Below are 27,282 nucleotides of genomic sequence, written 5' to 3' on the forward strand. Positions count from 1 at the left end.
GAATATTGAAAAAATGTCATGGTAATAGGGATTCAGATCATCCTTTACTCAATGTTTGCCGTGAAAAACCAGACGTATTAAAAAAACCGTCTGGGAATGAATACTCAAGACGCTACATATTCTATCCGGTGTTAAGAAATCTAAACATATGAGTATAATCCTGGTCTTGTTTGAATATTCTCATAAAAACATGCGCTTTGTAAACAGTGCCATGACGCTTACAAAATTATATTATAAACGTATACAAATTATTATTAGAGTCAGGATGTTTAGGAGTCTTCTATTAAATAACTGAGTTCAAATTAGGAATATAAAAAAACAATAGATGACTGTCAAACATAAATAGCCAAAAACAAGTGTTCAAAACAACCAGCCATGTTCTGAATTTGATTAAGGAGTAACGTCAAACCTTTAAGTGCTACCAACCTCATATAATGAACGATTAAATGCAATCTCGAATTTAGAACACAGCTGTTCTAATTTTGAAACTGCAATCCATAATCGAAATGGCTTGGATGGCTGGTTGGATGGAAATGATGGAACACTTATTGGTTACAATAGAATGTAGAGTCGTTTTTGGCTTTTTGGATACTGGCAATTCCTCGCAAAACAGTTGGGAATGCGCCATAAACTTACTCATATCGGTTTGTCTGTTAGTCACGGCAGTGACCTAGTGCCTTATGCATCATCATAAATTTAAATACAGAATACTCTAAGAGATTCTAAATTTTAATAGGAAAAGTCTCATAAAACGCAGTAAATTTATGCAAAATGTTTCTAAATTATACGAAACAGTTTGTGGTCAGTCTCTATTTATTTAACTAGCTCTGTTCTAAGGTAAAGTTTGGGCCGTAAAATTTGGTTCCTTCAGACGTCTGGGCTCAAACAAATCGGTGTAAAACGTTTTGTTTTTCACGAAAATGCTAATGTGAATCACAAGTACTTACATTAAATTTAATTTGGCTAGTAGTGTATAAAAAATCAATTGATAAACGAACATTGCAAGAATACCTTAAAACGGTTACAAAAAGGAACAAGGAACAATAGTCCTGAAGACAGTATACAGTAATCACACTCAAACTCACCGTATAACCATATCCAATACATCTTCCTTCTCGAAGACTTTGCAGTACAGGTGCAGTACTTTAAGGCAGGTGTAGCGAAGACCAGTCCAGTTGACGTCAGCTGACTTGAGGGCCTCGCTCCAGGGACAGTTGTCGTGACGCGACAGGCACAGCATGCCGTCGTTCGTGGTCTCCGTTGGAGGCATTTAATTTTGATTTGTCTTTTTGTTTTTGTTTGTCTTTTTCGCGGGTTCTTTCATCTGCTGTTTTTGGTGGTTGAGCAATTTAGAGATTTCGTTTTTATGTTAACAGTAGAAAGTTCAGTTATTATATCAGTAACCCATGTAGGGTTAATAGAAAAGTAAATTAATTTAAAAGTTGGCGGCCATATTTAATTCCACTATTATATAATCTTTAATGGAAACAAATCCCAACGCAAAAAATAAAACAGCAATAAATATTTAAGTCGTTCTAATTCCATTTTCAAATCCAATCACTTAACCCTCTAAAGACTGCTTACTCAAAACGAAACTATCGAAAGAAAGTATCAAATGTCAGATTCGATCACTTTCAAATATCGTGAGTGACGTTTACATGACAAATACTCATGACATTAGATCTGTCATGTCGCTAAAAAGGACATTGCCTTCACATCCGGTAATCTTTGATACTGCGATACAGTAAATAAGTGGAAGTTTACGCGTATTATTTCTAGAATAATGATGATGCGTGGGAGATACGCAGTACGGTAGAGCAATAAATTGGCTTCGTGACGAAAGACATGCTGATCATTATTCAGTACTGGGTTTGTTTGTGAATTATTTAGGTGTCTAAAGCCCTTGAATTCTATTAGAACTTTGAGGGTTTGAGATACAGAGCTACAGTCATCGTTACCAAAAATCTTACTAGCTCTAAAAGTAATTTTATGGCCTTTCCGCCGCTACTTATGTCGTAAAATGACAGAAGCTTCGTGAACCGTAACGTTGGCTTACAATTTACAATGAAAGCTACAGTATTAGGCCATTAGTCGTTAAGTAGTCGAAATTTAGATATTTGACTAAGTATATCTTCACTAGTATTCATAGTAGCGACTACACCCAAAACGAAGTGTTCGTTTTACTGATAATATATGATAAAATGCGATTGTATGACGTATTTTGACATATTAACTTGTTTTACAAGTCAAGCGAAAAGATAAGATGCAAGCGTTGCATTTGACAACTAATCTTTGATGTATCGGTTACTAGTATTGTGCATGTTCTATATTTTGTATGTAACCTATCGAATTTCGTAATAGAGTGTAGGAACTTTTTTTAAACGTCCGAGGATTCTTTTTTTTTTGAATTACGAATATAAAGTTTTATGTTATTGTGTCATCTTTAACCTATTGTCGTTTGAGTTCTGACACCATAAACAATACTTGTCAGTAAATTACGGATGCTTTGATGTCACAACGACAATGAATAGCTGTTCATAGTCACGTTTATTGTTTTTTCTCACTTAAAGCAAAATAGTAAATGTAGTCAATTGTTCTCTAGCATAACTCCTTTGAAACTCAAAGAAATTCTGTCTCTGGTTCAATGGGACCAGGAATACCATCGCAAAAATTAACCATTTCTTTAAATGGAGCCTCCATTCTATGGAGTAACCACCTCAAGACTGGTTTATTACTGGACTTTACTATTCACTATTTACCACTTCTAGCAGCATCAATCAAACACTATAGTCACTTACCTGATTGAGTAATCAATCATCAGTACAAGTCCAGTTACATCCATGTGACAAGAAATACGCAAAGCGGTTCAAATCGTACACATGTTCACTGTTACACAACAATTAGTCAAACAAATGAAGGAAGCGGTCGCAAGGATCACCCGCGACCTCTGGCGGAAGTTCTAATTTAAACAATTCAGCGTTTGATGGCCATTGTCTTGCACGGCTGGACAATGTATGCGCTTGTTGACGCACTTTCATTAGTACTTTAAAACTTGAAACTGCGTCACGAATTTTCCTGATTACTGGTATTTTTCTTAACGTATACACGAGACTTTGTTGTTTTTTTCTCAATGTTAAACGCTACTCGCTCAAAACCTGAAGGTCTATGTCCTTTTTTCTGATGTCAAATCATGACTTCTCCGGCTTTGGGTTAAGCGGAACAGAGTGTCAGACTCTTTCTGGGTAAACCCCACCTTGCGTACCGGGTCCGCGGCAAAATTTCACTGTTGTAGGTCCACTGTTATATTTAATATGAGAGCATTGTTAAAGTGTGTAAATATGTTATTAGACTCTGTGAAGGTAACTCGCCAAGCTAATACTCCAAAGACCAATTGACCCACAAAACCTCATAAGACCTCACACACACAACTCGAATTGACAGTAATTTGTTGACATGTCAAAGTATAAAAAGATAAAAGGCCAAGTTTTTGTATCCATTTAAATCAGTTGACAGACATGCGCTTACTTGTCAAGAATTAACGAGCTCCTTATTTGGCGCCTAATTACAGGTTTTATTTCGTTATGTTACAAACGTGACCCGAGAACAAATGGGACTAAGCTTGTTGCATAATTGTAACTTTGTTTTTAAATATGAGCGACCTTTTTCAACCAATTTTATTTATCATCACAATTTACAGATTTTACTTAGTCGCTAATTCATTAGCTTTCATTACCGAGGTGAATTAACATTTGACACGCATTGGGCTTACATTTCTATTACCAACTGCTAAAATCCAGACTACAATAAACGTGTTTTCCGAGCAAGAACAACAGGGTCCCATGACAAGCAATCCTTATCTACTCTTTCTTCTTAGCTACATTTTACTGACCCTGTAGGATATATGCGATTATTCAATGTAGTCTAAGAAACCATCACCTGTGCAACACGTACGTCCAATGAATCATTCATGAGCATGCGCTTACGCATTCTATTTCTCCCCGCGTTATGCAATCTGTGCGGCCAGCCAATTTATTTACTACAAAATAAAATATCCAAATAAAGTTAGATATTCACGCAAAAACATAAAACTTACCTATAAAGGTTTTATTCGAAGTAATAGTTGACCAACTTGCCTGTTTACGGTATGATTGCATTTTAATTAACTTTAAATATCGAATAACTTTCAAAGGAATTCGATTTAGTCTATAGGTACCTACTCTATGGTTTTCGACAGTTACGAAACTGATTCTTTAGTTGGAAAATCGAATGTTCAAACAATATAAGTATGTATGTTGTTTCTTAATTATGTATGAATATTTTATATACTTAATACTTAACAATTCCTTGAAAACAAGGAAGCAGACGCTTCGAGACACGAGCACTAGACCTAATAATGAAATTATTTCAATTAACATTCTATGTTTATTTTTTATAACCTTGATGTCTGCTATAATGAAAGCAGGCCTAATTGACGAAGATAAAACGCGAGCCACGAAAACTCTTGACATTTGAAAACAAAAATTATAATTAATATGTGTCACGAAAATATATGATGGAAATATTTTTAGACGAACTCAATTTATTTTGGAATATTCTGTGAAAATAATTTTGCGAATCTCGGTTTAATAAAGTGATAATCTTCAATACAGGGCTCCATTGATTTTATAATTCTGTGCCTGAAACACAGGACTCCTCGCTCTCACAACTGCACTGCTGTGGCAGCTGTTGTGAGAGCGAGATAGAGCACTAGACTGAGTGTAGTGGCGTCTTTCTTTGAAATTCTGTGCCTATAAAATTCGTGACAGCTGATCTTGAATCGCGTCTGAAAAATTGTCCTCCCATAAATTCAAATTAAAATAAAATCGAAATTCGAAAAAAATATATCAGCAAAAAAGATTAGTCATCAATTTGTTTTAGTGTTTTTTTTTCTTTTCATTATTCCTCCATCTTAAATCAATTTGACAGCGGCTGTCATATAGTGCTAATATGAAAAATGTACGCATGTTTGACATTGCGACCGTAATCTAATTATACACAAGTTTCAAGTGTCATTCAGTCTATAAAAGTCACGTCGTACTTGTTTGATGTATTTTCGTTGCATCATTTTATTGCTTTTGATAGTAATTGGCTGATATCGTAACTTTAAAGTCACAATGGTATGTATGTATGATTAAACAGTTACAGTATAATATAGTACGGTAGATTTTCTTAGTTTTTTACTTAGTTGGTTTAGAACGAAACCAAGTGAATATAGATACAAACACTTGCCACCCACCACGTCAAGCTATTGGCCGTAAAATAATATGTCAAAGTGACAGTTCTTGTGGCGATGACAGCTAAAGTAGAGATGTCGCCGCGCCGAATAAAAGTTTTAACGCAAGTCGTTTATTTAAAACAAAACTAATGTTATTTGTAAGCTCACTGGCCTATTATCACCCTAATAACTTACATCAAACGGTAGGTCTAACAGAATTCGTTGGATTTACACGATATTTTATTCAGAATATTAATTTAACGACATACACATATCAGTGTCGGTCCTAAAACATGTCAAAGTGTCTATGAGCACATTTTAAAAATAAAATCCAATTATTCGTAGCGAAATATCGTTGATATAAAATATCTTGACATCGTTCCGGCGTTTTTACTGTCATAACATTTAATTATGTGCGAAAATATGTGTGAGGCCGATATAATGTATTTGAAGACTCGCTTTGCCTGCGACTTTCTTTCGTTTTAACACATTTGCTTTATCGATTTGTTTGTATTTTCTGAAACTATGTTTATAAGCAAGTGTGTATCATATAACAGACGCATTCTCTGTGTACAACTGTACATAATACCAACGTACATCACCATTCAAGAAGACACTCATTTGTTTTGTTTTTTTTTTAGTATTGTTCTAACAATAATTTTCTTTTTTTCCAAGCTATATAAAGTTCGATATTTATTCTCACACTAGCTTTTGCCCGCGACTTCGTTCGCGTGGAATAGTGACTTCCGGCAGAAAAGTATAGATAGCTGTGTCCGCGACTCCGTCAGCGTGTAACTCCTTGTGTATTAAGTTAATGTATTGGTAATATTTATTATTATTATTTATATTGGTAATATTGTTTAGATCACGTTCACATAAGGCTTAACCCTTTATAAGACACAGAACTTAAAAATATTTATAGCTTTTAAACTTTATAATAATGTGTTAAGGTTCAAATTCTGGTGGCAATATAAGTACCACTGCCTTATAAAGGTAAGGTAAAGGTACCTATAAAACGAAAATACTTTAGTGCAAAGCTTCCGGGTAAACTATATTGAAAGTTGACCCGTCCGGCACGTGAACATAAAGACTTTTAGAACTGCTAACACGGGAAAGAGCAACATACAACTGACCATGTGAGAAACAACTGACACTGAGATCTACTCCAGCAACACGAAAAGTCTGCCCTTGAGCCTTGTTAATTGTCATTGCATAACACACCGATACTGGGAATTGCGTCCTTTTAAATTGGAATGGAAAATTATTTGGTATTAAGGGTATTCTGGGAATAAAGACGGTTTCTCCTGCACCGCAACCTGTTAAAATTTGAGCCTCGATTATATTTTGTTGCAACTGGGTTACTTTTAGTCGAGTTCCATTGCAAAGTTGTGGTGGTTTTAAATTTCGGAGCATAATAATCGGTATCCCAATTTTTAAACAAATTTCATGAGAGGGAAGTCCGGGCATATTTAAAGAATTTAAAAATTCCATCGGGTAATTAGTGGCTTCTTGTTCATCGACCATTCTATTTATTGATCTATAAACTTTGCTTTCCACCTGTATATTCAACAGTATTTTGTTATTGATCTCAGATGCCTGGTCATTGCGAGGAGTTAAAATAGATCTTTCGCATAGCCAAGAATTGTCCCTATTTAATATATTTGTTACGTCACCGTAAACCGACGATATAAGATGTGGTTGAGATTGCACCATACAACATAATTCAGGCGTCAGTATAAGTTTTCCTTGGTGTAGTTGTGGATAGGTACCTTCACCAATCTTTAATAATGTGTCAGAAAATTGACTATCATCCGGGTTATCTCCAGTTCTCACTCGCATATTTATAGTCAAATGCACCGATTGTATATCTCGCCATAAATAAGAGCTTTTCAGGCAAGCCCTAACCTCATCAGCTCGGGTTCCCCGTGGTATTACCGGTAAGGTTTGTCGGAAATCACCACAAAATAAAACCGTGATACCGCCCATTGGTCGATCATTTTGTCTTATATCCCTTAAAGTTCTGTCTACCGCTTCTACTCCTTTTCGATGGGCCATCGTACATTCATCCCATATGATTAAACTACACTCGCGTAATACCTTAGCTTTGTCGCTATTTCTTGAAATACTACAGGTTGGATTTTCCGTGCGATCTAAATCAATTGGTATTTTAAACATACTGTGAGCAGTTTTACCTCCTGGTAGCAATGTTGCAGCTATCCCTGATGAAGCTACGGCAAGAGCAATTTTACGCTGATTTCGAACATAAGCCAATATTAATTTAGTCAAAAAGGTTTTTCCAGTTCCTCCAGGTGCATCTAAAAACCATATTGTTCCCAAATTATTTTGAACACTATTGCACACGCGGTCATAAACTGAACGTTGTTCTGCAGTCATCATTGGGACACCGTTTTCTAATGTTGTCAGCAGTTCCGTTAAATTGTAACCAATCTCTGCGGAATATTCCCTATTAGTTACCTCTCCGACTGAGGTTGGTGTTGGCAAACCATATTCACAGAGTGATTTACCGCCTACTGCTGTTAAGTCATCCTGAAGAGCTAATAAGCACTGATTTATGGCAAGATCACGGAAATTATCATTAGTTGTGCCTTCATCATTGTTAGGTATATTTCTAAGAAAGTCTTCTGAAAATTTTTCTTTATATTTTTCCCATAATGTTACAGCATCTGACAAATTACAAAATGTGAGTAATGTTACAAATAAATGGCGTAACCGTCGTGGATTATCACTAACACAGGATTCTGCTAAAGCGTCATCCCAATGCTGATCATTTTCAAGCAAATGACGCGCTTGGCAAGCTGCTTGATAAGTGGGATAAACAACATCGTCTACTTTTCTCAAATCTATAAATGAGGTTGGTCCTCGCACGGTATGTAATAATAATCGCAAATAGAAACACTCAGCGTTGTTAGGATGAACGGTGTACACTCTACCAAGAACATGTTCTTTAAAAATACCTGACTCGCCATCTACAGGCCTGCCACGGCGTCTTCGATTAAAGACACCCCGTTGCTTATCGTAGGTATAATACGATGGAACTTCCTCATACAAAAGAGATTTTGCAAAATCATCAGTTTGGCAAAGTCGAAAGAATGCTAATAAACTTGTTTGTCTAGGGTTCTCTAACCGTTCTGTGACATTTTCGGCGTTGAAATATATACGTTGGCCGCCTTCAAGATGAACATCCAGATGAGTCACAGGTGGATATCTTTCGTGAATGTTGAAACTTAAGATCCGCCACACAGCTTCTGAAGAACTTATATATCTGCCTGACTGAAATCTTGTAACTTCATCATGTTCATTTCTCAAAGCAAATGTAGCTTGGTCACTGCCCTTATTAATATACTTACAAATATATTTTATTGACTCTACACTATTACACATTTCAACATTTATGTGAGCTTGAAATGCTCTGGACAACACAGGAGAATACGGAACGACCCACCTATTATCTAAAGTAACTTGTTGTCCAGACACTCGCTTTTCAACAGTAAAACCATCATTATCTCTTGAACGGCGACGATATAATGGGTATCCATCATGTCCTGTTACAGTGCCATCCACTAAGGCTTTTGGATATCTTTTAGTGCAACGACCGTCTTGCATGCAAGGAGAATTCCCGTTAAACGAACCACATGGACCATGTATCATATGAGTTTTAACAATGTCGTATAACACGGGATCTGCAATCGGACTTGGAATTTCAGCACTGATTAAACTGTCTACATCATTAGGTCGAACCTTATCTTTTAACCAAAGCAGGATATGTGCGTGAGGTAAGCCGCGTTTTTGCCATTCAATACTATACATATAACACAATACTTCTCCAAAAATTTTATCTTTGGTAAGTAGATCTATCATTAATTTTAATTTTAAATGAAAAACTCTTGCTATGATATCATGGCGGTCATGCGGTGCTTGACCCTCAAGAAGCTCCCGAGTAATTTCATCCCACTTAGGATTGGTAGTTACAGTAATAAATAAGTCGGGACGTCCATATTTTCTTACGTAACAAAAAGCATCTTGAGTACGTTCGTGCATGTATCGTGGACCACCAGTAAAAGAAGAGGGCAAAATAACTAAACGACCCATATTCACCGTATCGTTATCTTGCTGCATGGCGTCGCGAAGGTGCACGTATTCTTCAACGCGCAGCTGCCTTTGATTAGATCGTATATAAACTAATCTTTCGGTTTCAATTTTTGCGTACATGTCTACAATAAACTGATTGAATAAGCCACGAAAACGTTGAAAGTATACAAACCTATTCCGTCTTACTTGCAAGTGGTAACAGTAAAATTGAAGGCATGAAATCTTTTTATTATAATTAGGTGCGCCTGTACGCGGATCAGTTTGGTATAAAGCAAAATTATAACCATCTTCCCCTCGACAGTATATCAAAGGATATTGCAAACTGTCGTAAGCCCTGTGGGTTTCATAAATACGTTGCAAACGATTATCTCTGGAACGGATAACGATATCACGCCTATCACATTCCTGGTCGACCAATACCACAGCAACTTCATTCGTGGATGGAGCATTATAACGCCCAGGGTGTTCCTGAGTTGGACGCCTATCGGCATTTATAACAATTTTATAATTGTTATCATCATCTCGAGGAAGAGCTTCTAATGCCGATTTAAAACTGCATACATACGAATTAACCTGATGCAACATGTTCTGAAGTTGTGATATGAGTTCAGTATTTAAATTCGGGAAATATTGATTTCTTATATTCGACTGTTCGTTGTAGTCGGATACAAAATATATTTGAAGAAACTTAGGTTGGTTTTCAGGCAAAAGGGATCCTATCAAATGGTAAACCTGACCTTGTATCTTAAAAGTAGGCATGAAATGACCTTCTGAGATTTGTTGAGCGCCAAAGGATGTCATTTGAAATGCACTATTATAAGTGCGAATATTATCTAAAAACTGTTTAGATTGTATATGTTCCCCTAAAAGTAGTGATTTCAAAGGTTCTGGTGGGTCTTCGAATGAAGGCAAATTTATTTTACCTGTAGAACAACAGAAACCAGCTGACTCCTTACTCCACTTTGAAGCATTACAAAAACGACATACCACGTTCATATCGCCTATTACAGAAGATGATCCATAATCAATTGTGAGGTTATAAGCAAACCCACTTTTATATTTGTCGGACCAAGCCACCGAATTTCTAGATTGATCTTCTATGTGTACATCTAAGTTATTAAGACTATGTCGAAATCTGTCTGCAGTAAGACGGGCCTCTCGCTGTTGGTCCGTTTCAAGAGACCGAATATTTTCGATTCTTAATCTTTCATTAGACAAACTTACTGATCGTTCTTGTCTCAAACAATTATAATATTCGCGTACCGACTCTAGTCGTTGTTCATGCTCATGTGCGTCTTCGAGAGATCGAATAACATTATGGTGCACCCTATCATTTGTCAAACGGTCTTCATATTGAGTTAAAGTTTCAGATTCTCGAGATAAAATATGACGTTCGCGGTCAGCTGTGAGACGCAATTCCCTCTCAGTGTAGGTTTCTGACTCGCGAGACAATATATGACGTTCGCGGTCAGCTGTGACACGCAATTCCCTCTCAGTGTAGGTTTCTGATTCGCGAGACAATATATGACGTTCACGGTCAGCTGTGAGACGCAATTCCCTCTCAGTGTAGGTTTCTGACTCGCGAGACAATATATGACGTTCGCGGTCAGCTGTGAGACGCAATTCCCTCTCAGTGTAGGTTTCTGACTCGCGAGACAATATATGACGTTCGCGGTCAGCTGTGAGACGCAATTCTCTGTCAGTGAAGGTTTCTGACTCGCGAGACAATATATGACGTTCGCGGTCAGCAGTGAGACGCAATTCCCTCTCAGTGTAGGTTTCTGACTCGCGAGACAATATATGACGTTCGCGGTCAGCTGTGAGACGCAATTCTCTGTCAGTGAAGGTTTCTGACTCGCGAGACAATATATGACGTTCGCGGTCAGCTGTGAGACGCAATTCCCTCTCAGTGTAGGTTTCTGACTCGCGAGACAATGTATGCCGTTCGCGGTCAGCAGTGAGACGCAATTCTCGTTGTGACGCAGTTTCAGCATCTCGGGATAACACATGTTGTTCTCGGTCAACGGTAAGCCTCAGCTCTCGTTGAGAAGAGCTTTGAGACGCCCGTGATGTAGCTCGTCTCGCTCTGTCAGCTGCTAATCGCATCTCTCTCTCTGGAGAGCTTTCATTGGCTCGAGAGGTTGAGGCACTAACTCTCATAGAGTTTAATCGATGTGCTCTTTCCTCTGCCGATTCTTGAGAACGCGCATTTCTCATCCTTTTAGCATCTCTCGAATTTCGAGATAAAGATGGTCGTTTTTTAGGTGGCATTGTGTATTTTTAATCGACGGTAACTGAAGCTACCTTACACTTACAATTATATATAGTTATTATGTAATAATTACGAAAATAAACTATTAATATAATAAAACACTACCAATTACGAAAATAAACTATTAATACAATTAAACACTACCAAAATAACTAATATAATAATAACGAAAATAAACTATTAATATAATTAAACACTACCAATTACGAAAATAAACTATTAATTTAATGAAACACTACCAATTACGAAAATAAACTATTAATTTAATTAAACACTACCAAATTACGAAAATAAACTATTAATACAATTAAACACTACCAAAATAAATAATATAAAAATTACGAAAATAAACTATTAATATAATTAAACACTACCAATTACGAAAATAAACTATTAATACAATTAAACACTACCAAAATAACTAATAGGTGTACCTACTACTAATACTATTAATCTAATACCTATTATATAAACTAACAACAAAACAATTCTAAAAATAAACTATTCAAAGACTAAAAGTCGTGCTGATAAGCACGGTTTGCAAATAACAATTATTGATTGTCAATCAGGTCGAACAGTCTGAACGTCTATTCGCATCAACAGCCAAATATTGTATGACGCTCGAGCGCGGACCTTTTTATACCTCCCGCCACGACGCGCGTCGAGCGCGGCAACCGATACACAAAAATAATCCTTATAGCATGACTCTGTATTCACGCGCGATTTCTTATTATTTCATGTATAACTTTGGTGTTTCTACACCGATTTACATGATTCTTTTTTTATTGAATAGGTAATAATGTTAACTTTTTTAATTGGGGATGAGTGATAGTGTTGTAAACGTTAGAGTAGACAAATACAATCAGAAATCTCCGAATTGCTAAGCTATCGGGAGTTTCACGTGTTATTGTGAGTCAACCATAAAAGTTAGACATATGCTGTCGAGGAATATTTTTTATATAATTTAGGGAGAATATTTCCGTCATACATGATTTCTATGTAGCTTTAACCTATAAGCCTGCACACGTGACGGAAGCTTAAAAAATGGAGTAACTTACCCCGTTTTCCCAATATTTCCCTTCACTGCTCTGCTCCTATTGGTCGTAGCGTAATGAAAAGTATACTATAACCTGCCCAAGAGTATGAAGAATAATTGTGCCAAATTTCGTTAAAATCCGTCGAGTAGTTTTTGTTTCTATAACGAATATACAGACAGACAGACAGACAGACAGACAGACAGACAGACAGACAGACAAAAATTTTACTGATTGCATTTTTGGCATCAGTAGCGATCCCTAACCACCCCTTGATAGTTATTTTTTAAATATATTTTATGTACAGAATTGACCTCTCTACAGATTTATTATAAGTATATAGATATATAGATATAGATATAGATATATAGATAGATTTGACTACATTATAGTTAGGTATACCTTATTGTATTTTGGTTTACGCTAATGGTCGAACAATAACTTTCACTTTATAACTCTATTTTTCTCTACTCTACACCAACTGAAAACAAACATACAAACAAGTTTGAAATACATACAATATTCCTCTTCAATATTATATGTGAAATATGAAATACATTTCATTTAAAACGAGATAATTGTTTCATATGAAATAGAGGCGAATGAATGGTAACATCAACAGTTGTCTCTTCGTATCCTGTTTTTTTTTTCACGAAAATATAAAGCTTCCCACTCAACGTTTAGCGCAGTATTTTTAGTGATTATTAACCTCATTTTCGTATCGAATGGTAAGCGTTATCATTCATCACTTGATAAAGATAATACGGTAGGCTAACTCTGCTTATATTAATAACTTTGGACGTTGGTATGTCCGGAATTTATGACAGATGGTTTTTTTAGGGCTGCACTGTAGACGGCTTCCGATATAAATTACATTTTCACAAGTGTGAATGCTGACGGAATCGCTCAGTTGTGTGAAAATGACACTACGTTACACTTTATCCAAATGTCATTTACATCAATTTGAACGATTTCTCGTTATCGGCAACACTTAAAATCATGACATAGGTATCAATGACGCTTTTACAACGCGCTGCTAAACCTTGCTATTTGAAGTCATATGCTATTAGATTCTTCAACTAACATTCCAAAAAAAATATTATATTTCTTCAGCGAATCTGTATGTTTCCCTCTGTCATAATGACTCCATTAACACTGAAGTACTCGCGATCGTAACTCACGTTCCGCGTGAGAATATTATCACATTATTACGAGTTTTTGTAGCTCGTACTTACAATCTAGATGGAAATGAGTGGAGTTAATGGCAGTCTAATCGATAGCCGTTTAAGGCAACTGTATGTAGGGCAATGCGTTGGACATATACTCGCGTATAACGACTATGACGTTAAGAAATCTTATTATCTCTGCGTCCGATCGAAACAAGTCTGTCCAAGGAACTGTTAGTATATGATAAGAAGTGTTAACAAACTTCATTAATTAAAATTAGACCCTTTTCTTTTTTTGTTCCAATACTAATTGATGATTGATGTAAACTAAATCCGCACGGATTTTCTTCGCCCTGGAGAATGCGAATGGGTCTGCCGGACTCTTACTGACTAAATCAACGGAATGTTTCTCATTTTATTTAACCGGATAAGCGTTTGTAGACTACCGCTAGCTACCTTACTGCCTATTAAGTAATAATCATAACTATGCATAAAAAAACGCGTTCTATATTTAAACAGCCAGAGCTACAAGTGATACAACAGATAATATATGGACGTTGTCAACATTGAAAAAGGATTATTACAAAGTAGGTTTTATGTGAAATTGTAAGGCGGGTTAAGACTTAAAGAAAAACATGTTTCATGTAAGGTTTCTCCTGAACTAGTTCATGACACGTGCTGTAGTGTAATTTCATTTAGAACTAGGTTTAGAGATGTCACTGTGCATAGACAAGAAGCCTTGCGTTCCATCCGATATAGTAGCAATGGCGACTTTTAACAGTACGTCAAAAGTGAAGCGTTAAATGCTGTGACAGGTTCATTGGCAACAAAGTTTAAAAATGTTTAAAAATATCCGGTCAAATGGAATTCGCACTTGCAACATTGGGGGATCTCTACAAATGGGCTGTATTACACTTAAAATTCATCAAATTTATGCGTACCACCCATTGCTGTTGCCTGCTGGGACTATGTAATATCATATCGTTTTAATCGTTTGAATGCAGAACCCTAATAAAAATCTAAAGCGTCGAAGGTTTGAGTCGTGTCGGGGGTTTGCAGAGCTTTCTGCTTAGTGAATAATAAAGTTAATTTATTGTCTTAGTTGGGCCTATGATAGGAAAAATACTAGTAAGCATAAATTGAACTACAGACTAAAATTTTAATAGAAAGTTCAACAACCTCATATTAGAAATTTCATATAAAATTCTTTCATACGATAAAAAAAGAAATGTGTAACAAGTTTGACACAGAAAGTCTGAATGAAATAAATTCAATTCAAGATCGTTTGTCGGCAAACCAACGAAAAAGACTTGTCAGAGATTTACTATAATAAACTTAATATTCTCATAAAAGCGCTGCTAAAGATATCAGTCTTGCCACTCACGTGTGGTCCGCTGTACAACGAAAATACAAATTATTATCAAAATCCGTTAATCTTGAAATTTATAAATGAAAGAACTAGACAAGAGAATTTTAACACTGACTAGTATGTGTTTTTTACAAATATGAAAGTAGCCAAATACGAGCAGTTAGTTAGCCTCGTAAACCTCGACTTAAATCTTATTGCATAAACAAAATAATCATAACTTAATGTTAATATAACGTAATGCGCAGTCAAGATGAGAGGATGTAACTGAACTTTTAAATAATTACTTTTTAGATTAGATCTTTATGGAGGAACGTAATAAGTTCATATTTTAATTAAATTCGGAACGTTGAGCGATGATTCAAATTTAGAAGGTGATGTTCCACAGGTATATGATACAACTGTATTTTTTCTCCTGAGACTTTTTACAATCGGCCAGCTATTCAAAAAAAAAATAACTTGATAACAAGCATTTTTGTACGCCAAGTTTTCTATAATAGACGCATGATATATGTCAAAATAAATTTGTTTTTTTTTTAGTCTGCCTAAAACATATGATTCAGGTACTAAAAAAAAGTTGAATTATCAACTGCGAATGTCATATTTATTGCGGGTCAACGATCTCATAGTTGTTTTTAAAAAATAAGTATATAAGTAGGAAGCTGGCAACATACATTCTTTGGTATAATAAAATTATACTAGACTAAAGAGATATTGTTATCTACATGTAATTAGATGGACATCACTTACGCTTATTATCAGTAATCAGTGTGTTTCATCCATATTTACGATGTTTTTAGCGCTTATCGCGTTTGTAAGTAGCCATTAACTTAATCATGAATGAATGAAATTAGCTACATCGTGTTCAATACCACAACGTTGCCAGCTAACAGACAGCAACGCCAATTAAAAAGAAAAAAATTAAAAAAGTTGTATTATGTTTTGAAATAATTTGTCGGAAATTGATCGAGCATCGCTAGAAATGTACAGACCAATTAAATCATAAATCTAATTATTCATACCGTCGTGATCAAAGACGTAAAATATCGTTTAAAATATTCGGGAATCAAACAGAAACAAACATTAAATTTGCCATAGATTTTTATGAGGCACGGACGTAGGCGCCGCGACGACTCAATATATTTTTAACAAGATCTACGCGCAGATTCTCTCAAGATATTATTTATGTCTTGATAAAAAAAATAAAAATAGCAAAATGATTGGCGACCCCTTTTGTAAAGGAAAATAATAAAATCCTTGCAAAAATACACTACTTTCGTATTAATTCGTTATGAACAAATTCCGTTTTAGTATATTTCCTATTATATTTTTTTTTCACCGATCGCAACTCTTTCAACTTGACCAAAACAGTGTCAAATGCATATAGAAATTAACTCCGTAAAATTTTATAATAAGCGGCAAATTATTATAAAGTATTTGTTTATTATAATGACCATAATTTAAACACAGAACGCAAGAAACCGAACAGATCCAAAATGTTTAGATTCAGTTTTATTAAAAAGAAAAATACACAGCTCAGTGCTTTAAGTACGCACATTTTCGCCGCATGCGCTTAATAGCCTCCATATGTTATCTTTCGCGATAGTCCTTCTACTCGCAATATATTTTAACACAATAAATAAACACTTTCAATCTTGAATTGCTGGGAAAACAAAAAAAACTGGGTCACCAATCACCCTAGCGTTTTATTCCACCAATATTTCTTTGGTGCCTTGAGTTCGGATGATTTATCATTGAAATGTAAACTCCTTACTTCCTCATCACTGTTTATTATCTGTGGAGGTATGTTCAAGGTGGCGCGTAAAAATCTGAGATAATAAAATGGCGCGAGTGGTTAGGTTATCTATTGAGCATGGAGCTTGCGAGTGCTTTCTTGGAGCTTTTAGTGACCTTTGCCCTTATACAAATGTGCTCACGTGAGAAGAGAGATAAGCATTGGCTGATTGAAAAACATTTGAATACTAGTATGTAACTGACCAGACCTGAACGCTTATGCTTGCCTAGTACTTCGAACCAAGGAATTATGTTCAAATGCAGATTAAGCAAAGCATTTTTAATGCGTAGAATAGCAGACCGATGTTGTGCTTTACATGTATAATGGACAATATCTTCTAGAAAAGTTTTTTTTTATCTTAAAATTATTAATAGAGAGAGAGCAATAAATGGCTTTAGAAATATTAAATACAGACAATACACGTATTTTTTGTTATATTGTTAAACTATTTATTTTATTGCGTTATAATTAGGTATAGCATTAGAAAACTTGGCAGCGAATACTGTACTAATGTCGTGTATTGAATATCTAACGAAAGCGAATCGTGATTGACAGTTCATCATTCAATAAAAAACAGGAAAAGTACGAGCCAGTCTATAGGACAACAAAATATCAGTTGCTTGACAAATAATACGTGGGTTTAAAAATAATATTGGGATCTGAAATCGCGAATTTTCTATACGGGAAGAGGCCTGTATCCAGCAGATTATTGGTTTTCAGCTGTCTAGTCTAGCGTCCGACGAACGCTCGGACGATACAGCCTCATTAAAGGGGTTCCGATTTTACCCCTTGGGAGTTGAACCCCAAAAATGATGATAGATATATGTGTAATTTACTGTCAATAGACTAGGAACGTAAACATGACGTACAAGCAAAAAATAGTAAATGGCGGAATTGCAAAAGGTAGGAAGCAAATAAGAATAGACCATAAATGAAGCTATAAAAGTGTATCATCACAGAATAATTTGAATTTACGTCTCATACTAAAATGACAGTTAATGGAGTGGAGTAAATAAAAAGCACGTAAAAAATAACATAAAGTGTATGGGAGTGGCCAACCTTGGGCCACTGTGTGAAGACAGCCGTGATGCTCGTGATATTTCATTAGAATTAATGAAAACTGAATACGTTTTTATTCAATTAATTCGGAGTGTTTATGGTTCGTGTACACTCTGATTTGTGACATCCTGTGTCACGAAATGTCAGAATGATATTTTTATAGAGTTAACCTTGTCTGTGGCAGTATCAACTAAGTAGATATTATAATTAGAAATCCCTAACATGTACGTATTAAATTCTAGTGCTAAAATTCTGAGCTGAATCTGAGTATAATTTTAGGCGAATAATGTATTTTAACTAAAGGTATTGGTAAAAGCTCTCCTTCTTGTTATGAAACGTATATATTTATAATACAAATACTCTTTTAGCTATCAATATATCAAGAACTAAAGAGATCCTTATTTCACACCTATTTTTTACTAAAGCTCGGACCATCCTTGGAACTAAATATAAATCCGTCACGTCATTTATGAAGAAGTTTGAATGCTACAACATAACTATGGAATTATATAAGTATCATCAAATCACCTCATCAAAGCTGTTTCCAGTAGTCTTGCATCTCGTTTAATGTAAACACTATTTAATTTACTTATAACAATGTCTTTCGCCGACAGATAATGTTAATACCGTGTAATTGCAACCGTCACTCAACTGACAGCTATTTAAAACAGATTCGATTGAGTTGTTCCATTGACGTGTGATAAAAAAAGAATATAATTTACACTTTGCTTTTTTTATCTCTCATCTTTTTTCGACGAGCTTTACTTATTTTTGTTAGTACTCAAATCGGAATGCTAGAAAAGAGTGAGTCTTACGATAATATTAAGGAAAACTACATAAAAAATCGGAAAAGTGTAAAAAAAGTATCAAAAGTTGCCATATACTTATAGTTTTTGGGAATAGATGCTTAAATAATGAAAATTATAGCATTTAAATGTCATTGGATAAAATAGATTTAATAAAACAGACAAAAGCCATTAAATGATCAATTATTTAGGTAGATTCCATACTAATTTTATGAAGATCGATCCTATATAAAGATAACTGAATTTTATGAATCATTATTTTCTTAATATCCTCTTGATAAATAAAGTATAATATCTTATTAGTAATATTCTGGGTTTAAAAATAAATTGAAAGGTACATTTTTTTTTTGGTAATAATAGACGACTCGTAGACACAGTGAGTCTGCTCATACGGCATACAAAGATGATTTAAGTAGCACAACAAATATGTTGCCATGGTAACAACAGCTAATAAAGTAAATACAAGGAGAAGAGTTCTTCCTTTCAAAAGTATACGTCAGAAGAAAAGCAATGTTTTTCTTATAATATTGGCAGTAGTGAAAAAGAGACAGACATAAAGAAAACAGCTGATTAGCATTCAGGTGATACCGTGTCATCTCTTTGAAATGGATCACTTGCGTGCCAAGTGAAATTAAGCGTTCCAGCGAAAACAATAGCGTGCATATTTGCATGCGATGTTACATACCGGTAATTTACGTGTTCGTTAAGAGTTGTTTACTTAATTATACGCCAGGTAAAACTTTTTGACGGGTAAAAGTAGTCAGGATTGACGGGTGTCTTGTTTTCAAACTGTCAATATGCGAAGAGCCCAATTATGCTAAATGTTTGAACGTATGCGTTCCAAGTAGGTTATCCATAAGTTATTTTTTTGTTAAAAATTCTGGTCGGGAAAATCAGTCAATTTAAAAATATGTATATTTTTAAATCGTTTCATTTTTTTTTGCCTTTCGATCAGTATAATTTATAAATAACTACTAACTACTAGTACTGTAATTCGTGACGCTAGTAACATGCAGGTGATTTATAAAAAAAATTGTCAAAGTACTAAAATGCGTCTAAAAAAATCCTTTTCTAAATACAAATGAGGTTATGTTAATTGGTAATGTTTAGCAACTATTGTGCTGTCAATAAAATAGTGAAAGTACATGGAATAGTCAGAATAGTGTAACTTACAGCATGCAAATACTTGTGTTTAGCAACTACTTTATGTTTGCAAATCTCCAGCAAGCATTCTTTTGTCTGTTAAAAACTGTAAGGAGTATGGTGTTATATGAGGTATAAAGTATATAGGATTCTTAAGAATATTATGTATATACCAAATTAATAATTATTTTACACATGAGTAAATTTCTTTCTCGATGACTACCGCGACCGGTGCGTCACTGTTATTGATCGAAATTCAAAAACAATGTCCCGTATTTTAATATAATGTATATTGTTTTTTTGATTGATCATTTATTTTTCTCATTAACCTCCTCGGAATTTAAAAAATGAAATTACTTTTCAAATAGTTTGTGCATCTATATTTGAACGTCGTAATGAGTATTGACTCTCCGAAAGTTCGGAGTCCATAATTGCTAGATCCCTACCAATTAGACTAGAGACGTGTGGAAGCAGGACACAAGAGACAAGCGGTGTCTCTCTTGCACAAATCTCTAGTCTAACATTATACGGTGGTAGCAGGATACCTAGACAGTATTTCTACTAGAGTCTAGACATTTTTAGTGCTTACATTTAACGTTTCATATCTTATCTGCAATACACTGAAGGAATTAAATTATTTAAAAAAACCGGTCAAGTGCAAGTAAGATTTGCGAAATTAAATTTGTAGAGAAAATGAGTTACCCATCCAATTTATGACTGTTCTATTTGAGCTTGATGTAATTATAATTTATGTACGTACGTACGTATGCATAAAAAAAAAACAACTGCCTGACTATTACAGTTTTTAAGATAGTCTGTTGATCGACGGGCGAACAGACTACGGACCCCAATAACACGATTCCGTTTTCAACCCTTTTGCACGGATCTCTAAAAATGGAATGCTCATGATATTTCAGATTCAGACTCCACAGCTGCACAGTCAACTGTTTTTTCTGATAACCTAAACAATACAGTATAAAACGGTTAAGAATAGACGTATAGAATAATTTTCAACGAAAGTATAACAAATATTGATAAACATTAGCTTTGTTTGTTTCTTAAACAAAAAGATTGCGTGTTGGATTAGTTCATAGTAGATACAGTAACAATAAATATGAATAACTAGTCGTCGCAGAATGACACAACATTATTATCTTAGATCTTATAATGAATGTTGTTTAAAGATGCTCGTCTGCTAACACGTTTATGAGTCGTTAGTCTTGGGCGTTTGCTGAACAGAAGTCAGAAGACAGAAGTCAGTCTTTTTCAGTTATTTATACCGGGAAATTCTCAAAAAATTCTAGGCTATCACAGAAGTGCTTCTTCCTCATGGAAATTAGGAAAAAGTTGCAAACTAAAAACTCGGATGATTTTCAATACACTGCTTATCTATCAAGATTTTCAACAATTTTTATTCTAACACGTTTTCTTATTATTATTACAAAACAATATTGTTAAAAACTGCTGTGTCTTAGTAAATTTTATTCGTCAAGTCGTAATTAAATATTTTTTGTAAGCCGGCCTAGCTATTACCAGTTCACACCTTATGAGTTCATTTTGACGCCAATTATTAAGAGAAAGTAAGTAAACATACATGAATGTAGTTTACGTAGAATTAATTTTGCGTTAAAATGATAAAGGATTTGTCAGATAACGTCTTCATAGATTATTATACCAGTAGCAAGCAACGCAAGACCGAAAAAAAAACCAAATAAATAGCATAATATATGGGTAATTAGTAAGTAAATTTACGTACCAGCATAGTTTGATAGAATACCGTTTCAAATCGAACCTTTTTTACTTAATATGCAAATGTCCTCCTATTCCAGCCAATACTTATAATGTAACCAGCCAGCTACTTATATTCCGTTTAAAAAACGTAGCCTTGTCTACGCCATGCGATTTAAAAAGTTAGCACTAATTCCCGTGCCGTTAATTATCGTGCAACGCGAAATCTTAACAGTTATGCCGATCGATAGATAGCACGTTGCACAATACACGCATAGCTACTACAACCGTTAATCTAAAACAGAGTGTAGTGAATAGCCAGCGGTTTTTATCTCTTTTCTCAGGTTTTTGAATTGCATTTTTTATGTATCTCATTGTCGGTATGCGACATATAGAAACTTCTTATTCTAACCTTCACATAACCTAGATATAGATTAAGAAAAATGAAGAGCAGTTGACAGATGACTCGATGAGCAAAATGTCTCTACGGAGTTCTCAGATTCAAATTTGGAATTACGTATCTCGTTAAGATGGCCGCCGTTCAACCCCAAAAAGATCAATTATTACGCAACGTTGAAAAACCAATCCTTTGATACTTCGTGAATCAATTTATTCTATTTTCAGGAATATCTTGGCGTTCAACACCATAGGAATAAAGGAGCTTGTTATTACCGTATTTGTTAAACAAATGAATTAGTTCTGAGAACAATTTGCTTTGCCGCCAATTAGTGAGGGAAACTAAACAGCGGTGTTTACTTTAGAACGAAAGGACTCCGGGTGTTTATAGGGACTTTGTTCTTGGTCACGTTTAAGGAAAATATATTGTGTTGTGTTGGTATTATTCTGGTAATGACGCTGTTGCGCAGTTGGTGTTGTTTTAGCATAACCTTCGAGTGTGGTGTAAGGAGAAATATCTTCTTACTTTGTCGATAAGAAGAAAACGTTTATTAATAATGTCTGTTTCCAGATGCGGTTCATAACTCGAAAGATATCAATGTTATTATTTAAGTAAGCGAGATAATTATTTTTATCGCTAGATGTGAAAGTTCTAATTGAGTAAATATTTTTTTAATGACAAAAATAAATAATCTGATGAAGTTTGAATTATGTATATTTTTTGTTTCATCTTAGTCTTTATTTATTAACAAATGTAATAACTCAGGAGCCTGCTACATGAGATTATGCAATTATTAAAACAAAATTACCTGACTGACCGGGAATTACTGAATTTTTTATGTTTCGAATATTGTTGAAAGAACGTTAATGAAATCGTAATTGGAACGAAGCATCATTTTAAATCCAGGCTGATTTAAAACACAATTACGTCAATACCGTCGACGAAATAACGTTCCAATTACGAATCATTAAACGTTCCGTTACAGCTGTCCATTTACAAATATTCGAAAGATAAAAATTCCAATAATTCCTGGCCAGTCATAAAATGCCTTTGGTTGTTTTTTTACCAAAACAAGCAGTTGAGTCAGAGTCGTGAAAGCATGACTCAGGTGTACGTGTTCTTATGTGTTATAGTAGTAACGTAGAAATTACTTTAATTTAGTAGTACACTGTTTTAGAAAGAAAATAAGGTTATGGTCCGTCAGCTATCAATCCCAATTTGAGTATCTCATCACATGGTAAATAAACGCTAAAGCGATTGATGAGCTAGAATCAGATTTTCTTATGATCACGTATATTTTTTCTATATCTTATATTGTAAGGTAGAAAATTGGCCACAATTTTATAGGCCACAAGAAATTCAATTTCCTGAGACATTAAATATTTAACGACATTTATTAAATGCCCACACACTGTTAATAAAACTAAACGTCGGCGGTGCCCTGAAAACCGCGATAGATAGCACCATGTATCACGCCGGGAATGAAGCATCGACGCACGTTCACTGCCAACTATTCACAACTAATTCCCATCGCGTATAAAATTACTACAGGGGAAATAATATTCTGTACATAGGTTACATTTTATCGAAAAAAGCGGTAACTGTTTTGGAACACAGTAAAAGTGCATTTGGAAATTAGAAAGGAGATTTCGTTATAGGCAGAATGCAATATAGTCTTGAAAAAAAAATGATATATCTACGTGATAGATTTGACAGCTGTCAGAAACACAAATAATAATTATTGCGGTAAATAAACAAATGTAGCATTATTACGTAGGTTTTGTTTCACCAAATTATCATTGTTTACAAAGATTATGTAGCTATAGCTAACTTTTTCTAAAATCAAAACTTCCTAGTTTGTCAATTCAATCATGTATGTGTCAAATAGCGTGAACGGTGAGTAAAACTGACGTCAAAGTTGTCAAACTTGTTTGACATTGTGCATGTATGTTTTTCAAACACTCGAAAATTGCGAAAATGGTATTTGACAAACGTTTGATAGTTTACAAACAGTGGAGCCGCACTGAGCGGAAGAAATGTACTCGCGAACTGCGATGGAACGCGTTATTGTTAGTATTTTGTAACATTATTAACTTCTGAACCTTATATTGTACCATTTTCAATGTAACTGTTATTGTTTTATATGACAACAGTTGAACTATTTATTTAAAGGTAACCTTTACGACTTTTTTGACCTTGTGAGAGTTCCAAACTCAAAAAAAAACACACTTCATGTAAAAACGTTAGTGGACTGTTTGATTGTTGATTGTTTTTTTTGCAAAAATCATTTAGGTATACGATAAATAACTAGCAAGCAAACAATCAAACAAACTATCTACATCACGTCTAGAAGCCATAATTGAGAAAAACTCAATTCATTTGTCTACCTATTCTCAACAACCACAAAGATCAAGTTAGGTAGGTATTAGAATTCGTAAGATAGATATATCTCCGTAATATACCAAAAAGCAGTCCCATTTCGTAATAAGGCGCATCGTAAATCGCAGTCAAGTACCTACCTACAGTAACTACAGTAACTACTAAAGAGGTTATTTGCAATCAACTAAGACATAAACACTCCGAATTTAAGGGAGCGAGGACCTAAATGTCTTAACTTTTTAGTCTTACCTTACCTACCCTAGCCGTTCTACTCGAAGATGGTGTGAATTTAAACGGAGGTATTACCCACGATTCGTCATTACGTAGCTATTTCCATGTGATGGGAACCAAGAATATTGAAATCCACGCCTCGTACGTTCCTTCCACAGGTGCCAGGACGCATGGTTGACTGACAAATCAAAATCGATCGTAACTCATTCAATTTCAGTTCAGATTATAACCGACAGCGCTCCGTAGGTTTATAGAACACAAATATGACGGAATTCAAATAACGAACGAGATTTTAGAACAATGGCAAATAGTAGGCATACCAACAGACTTTATAAATAAAAACATTGAAATTTCGAACGCACTAGCTAACTGAATTTGATTTGAATTTCGAATTATTTACTCATCGATGAATTGATAAGTGCCAATGTTTAATTAAAATACAAATTAATTTCTAGTATCACAAACCTGCCTAATATGTAAACATTACTGGCATGAAATGTAAATTCTTATCGAATTAAGAACTAATCGTTACTTGATTAATCATCAGTTGATATTAATACATATTATTATATGCAAACGGATTTATTATTTACCTGGAGTCATTAATAGCCTAGCTTCTTGCCTAAATAAAGCTACTTGTTGACAACAATGGACAGATAGGGGTTAAGTACTTCCAATGATTAATCAAACGTGGGAATAAGTAATTATAAACTGACTGTCAGTGTTAGCAAAGGAGTAATAACAGCTTCGGCTACTTACGTACGTTGAGACCGAGTTTGTTTTAATATAAAATGTATTCACGACACTCTAGTGAGAAAGTTAGGTAAAATCAAAATATAAATAAGCAGAAAGAAATATGAAGTTCGGAAGAAAAACGAATAGCGCAGTTTTTTTCGTTGTTATGCAATGTACGGATATTTAAAACTTATTCAAAGTAAAAAATAAATAATTTAAAACAAAAATTACCAACGAAATCTCTAAATTGCTTTCAACCAGCGTCAAACTGGCAGTATCATCTCTTATCGGTCATTCTGCCGTCATTTCCTTCATGGACCACAACGGCTTTAAATTGACACCATAGAAATCACAATCACTCAATTTACCAACACACACTATAAATAATCTATTTCCTCACTGGCCGAATGCACTAAACTGTTTGAAATTCGAAAATGGAATGCTTTGTTGTTGTTTTTTTTAGTTGCGAATTTTACGTCGCGTTCGGATTTATCGCGGAGCGCGCGAACGACACTGGCGCTAGCGAGTCGCGTGCGTTCCAAATGACAAATACTCGTCAACGGGTTACCCGACGTTTGTTTACCTCCGTTCCGCTCGCTCAAGTTCAAGGGATTAGGCTTTGCGGAACGTGTGAGCGACCAATCGAGCGTGACCTCTCATTGTTTGTATTTTTTCGTACTTTACATGTCTAAGTATGTTGGCAAATTGCTTTTTTTTTTTGCAGTGATGAATGTTATAATCTTGCGTCTGAGGGCAGAGTGGGTGATGTCATAGCCGGTGTTGATAATGCCAACTGATAGGGAGTCGTATCTAAACAATGGATTGCTTCAGTTTTAAATTCTTTGTCGTGTTTAGATCGAGTGTTGACGGAGTTAGATTAATGTACACATCAATGTTTTGCAGGTAAAGCTAACCACGCTTTTCAATTTGCTTCAAATTTAAGAGGTTTTTAAGAAAGTAGGTAGGACATTATTTAATTAACAGTTTTGCAGTTGATAGACATTTGTTCTTAACTAAAACAGAAAATGACTTCTTATAGTAATTTCAGACATCTTAGCCTCTTAAGGTTTATTGTTTTCATCACGTTCTTCTCATTTACTTTATTTGAAATAGTCCCGAGTATCCTCTGTCTGAAACCAAGGTCATTCTATTTAAAAACATAAGAACCTCAACTATTGCTTTTCAAAAAGTGTATAATATATAATATTTGATCCAGGTATATAAATGATAATGTATAACGCGGTAAACCCGCTCCAAAATGACCATAGTACCTTCGTAATTAATTATTTTTGCAATATTCACAAAATATGTTACCGCTTAATATAATAACCTATCAGTTTAATAAACAATTAGGCTGCGGGAATTAGGACGACGCTATCTTATCATGCACTAACATTATCGCGACAGCTCGGGTGCTGTTTACTTAAAAAATAAATATTTTTATATTTTTTATCTATTTAGTTACGTTTTTCGCCGTTACTTAGTAAATGTATGAATAATCAGCATGAGTTTAGTAAGTTGCATTCGAAATCTATATTTTTTAATTGTCTAGGACTTTAAGCAAACCACTAACGCAACCTGTTAAATTAAAATAGGAATAAGTATTTATATATTTATATTAATAAAATTTTGACAATAATATAATTAATTCAATACAAGAGAAAGAAACAAAATTCAAATTATACTTATAGGTTGTACTCAACATTTTGGTAATTCGGTATTCAACGAAAATGTTATTTGTGATGTGGGGTTAATATATTTTGTTTATACTTATCTAAAAACAGGTTTATTGCTGCAGTTATCAGTA

At 34.6% G+C, this 27,282-nt stretch overlaps 1 protein-coding gene across 4 annotated transcripts in view; it reads right to left on the reverse strand.

The window, feature by feature from the left end:
* LOC113502386 (four and a half LIM domains protein 2) overlaps positions 1 to 27,282 on the reverse strand; it is a 161,482-nt gene that overhangs the window by 64,152 nt on the left and 70,048 nt on the right. For 2 of the 4 annotated variants that reach the window (XM_026883935.1, XM_026883933.1), the window contains exons 1-2: positions 25,707 to 26,010; positions 1,086 to 1,327 (exon numbers count right to left, since the gene is read on the reverse strand). The exons of 1 other annotated variant lie outside the window; for it this stretch is intronic. In XM_026883935.1, coding sequence (XP_026739736.1) covers positions 1,086 to 1,270 — 185 coding nt within the window. In that variant the 5' untranslated portion in view covers positions 1,271 to 1,327; positions 25,707 to 26,010. Of the gene's footprint in view, positions 1 to 1,085; positions 1,328 to 25,706; positions 26,011 to 27,282 lie in introns of those variants that run through there. One more of the 4 variants, XM_026883934.1, reaches the window with a different exon arrangement.

The sequence above is a fragment of the Trichoplusia ni genome, chromosome 17, assembly GCF_003590095.1.
Source record: "Trichoplusia ni isolate ovarian cell line Hi5 chromosome 17, tn1, whole genome shotgun sequence".
Classification (NCBI taxonomy): domain Eukaryota; kingdom Metazoa; phylum Arthropoda; class Insecta; order Lepidoptera; family Noctuidae; genus Trichoplusia; species Trichoplusia ni.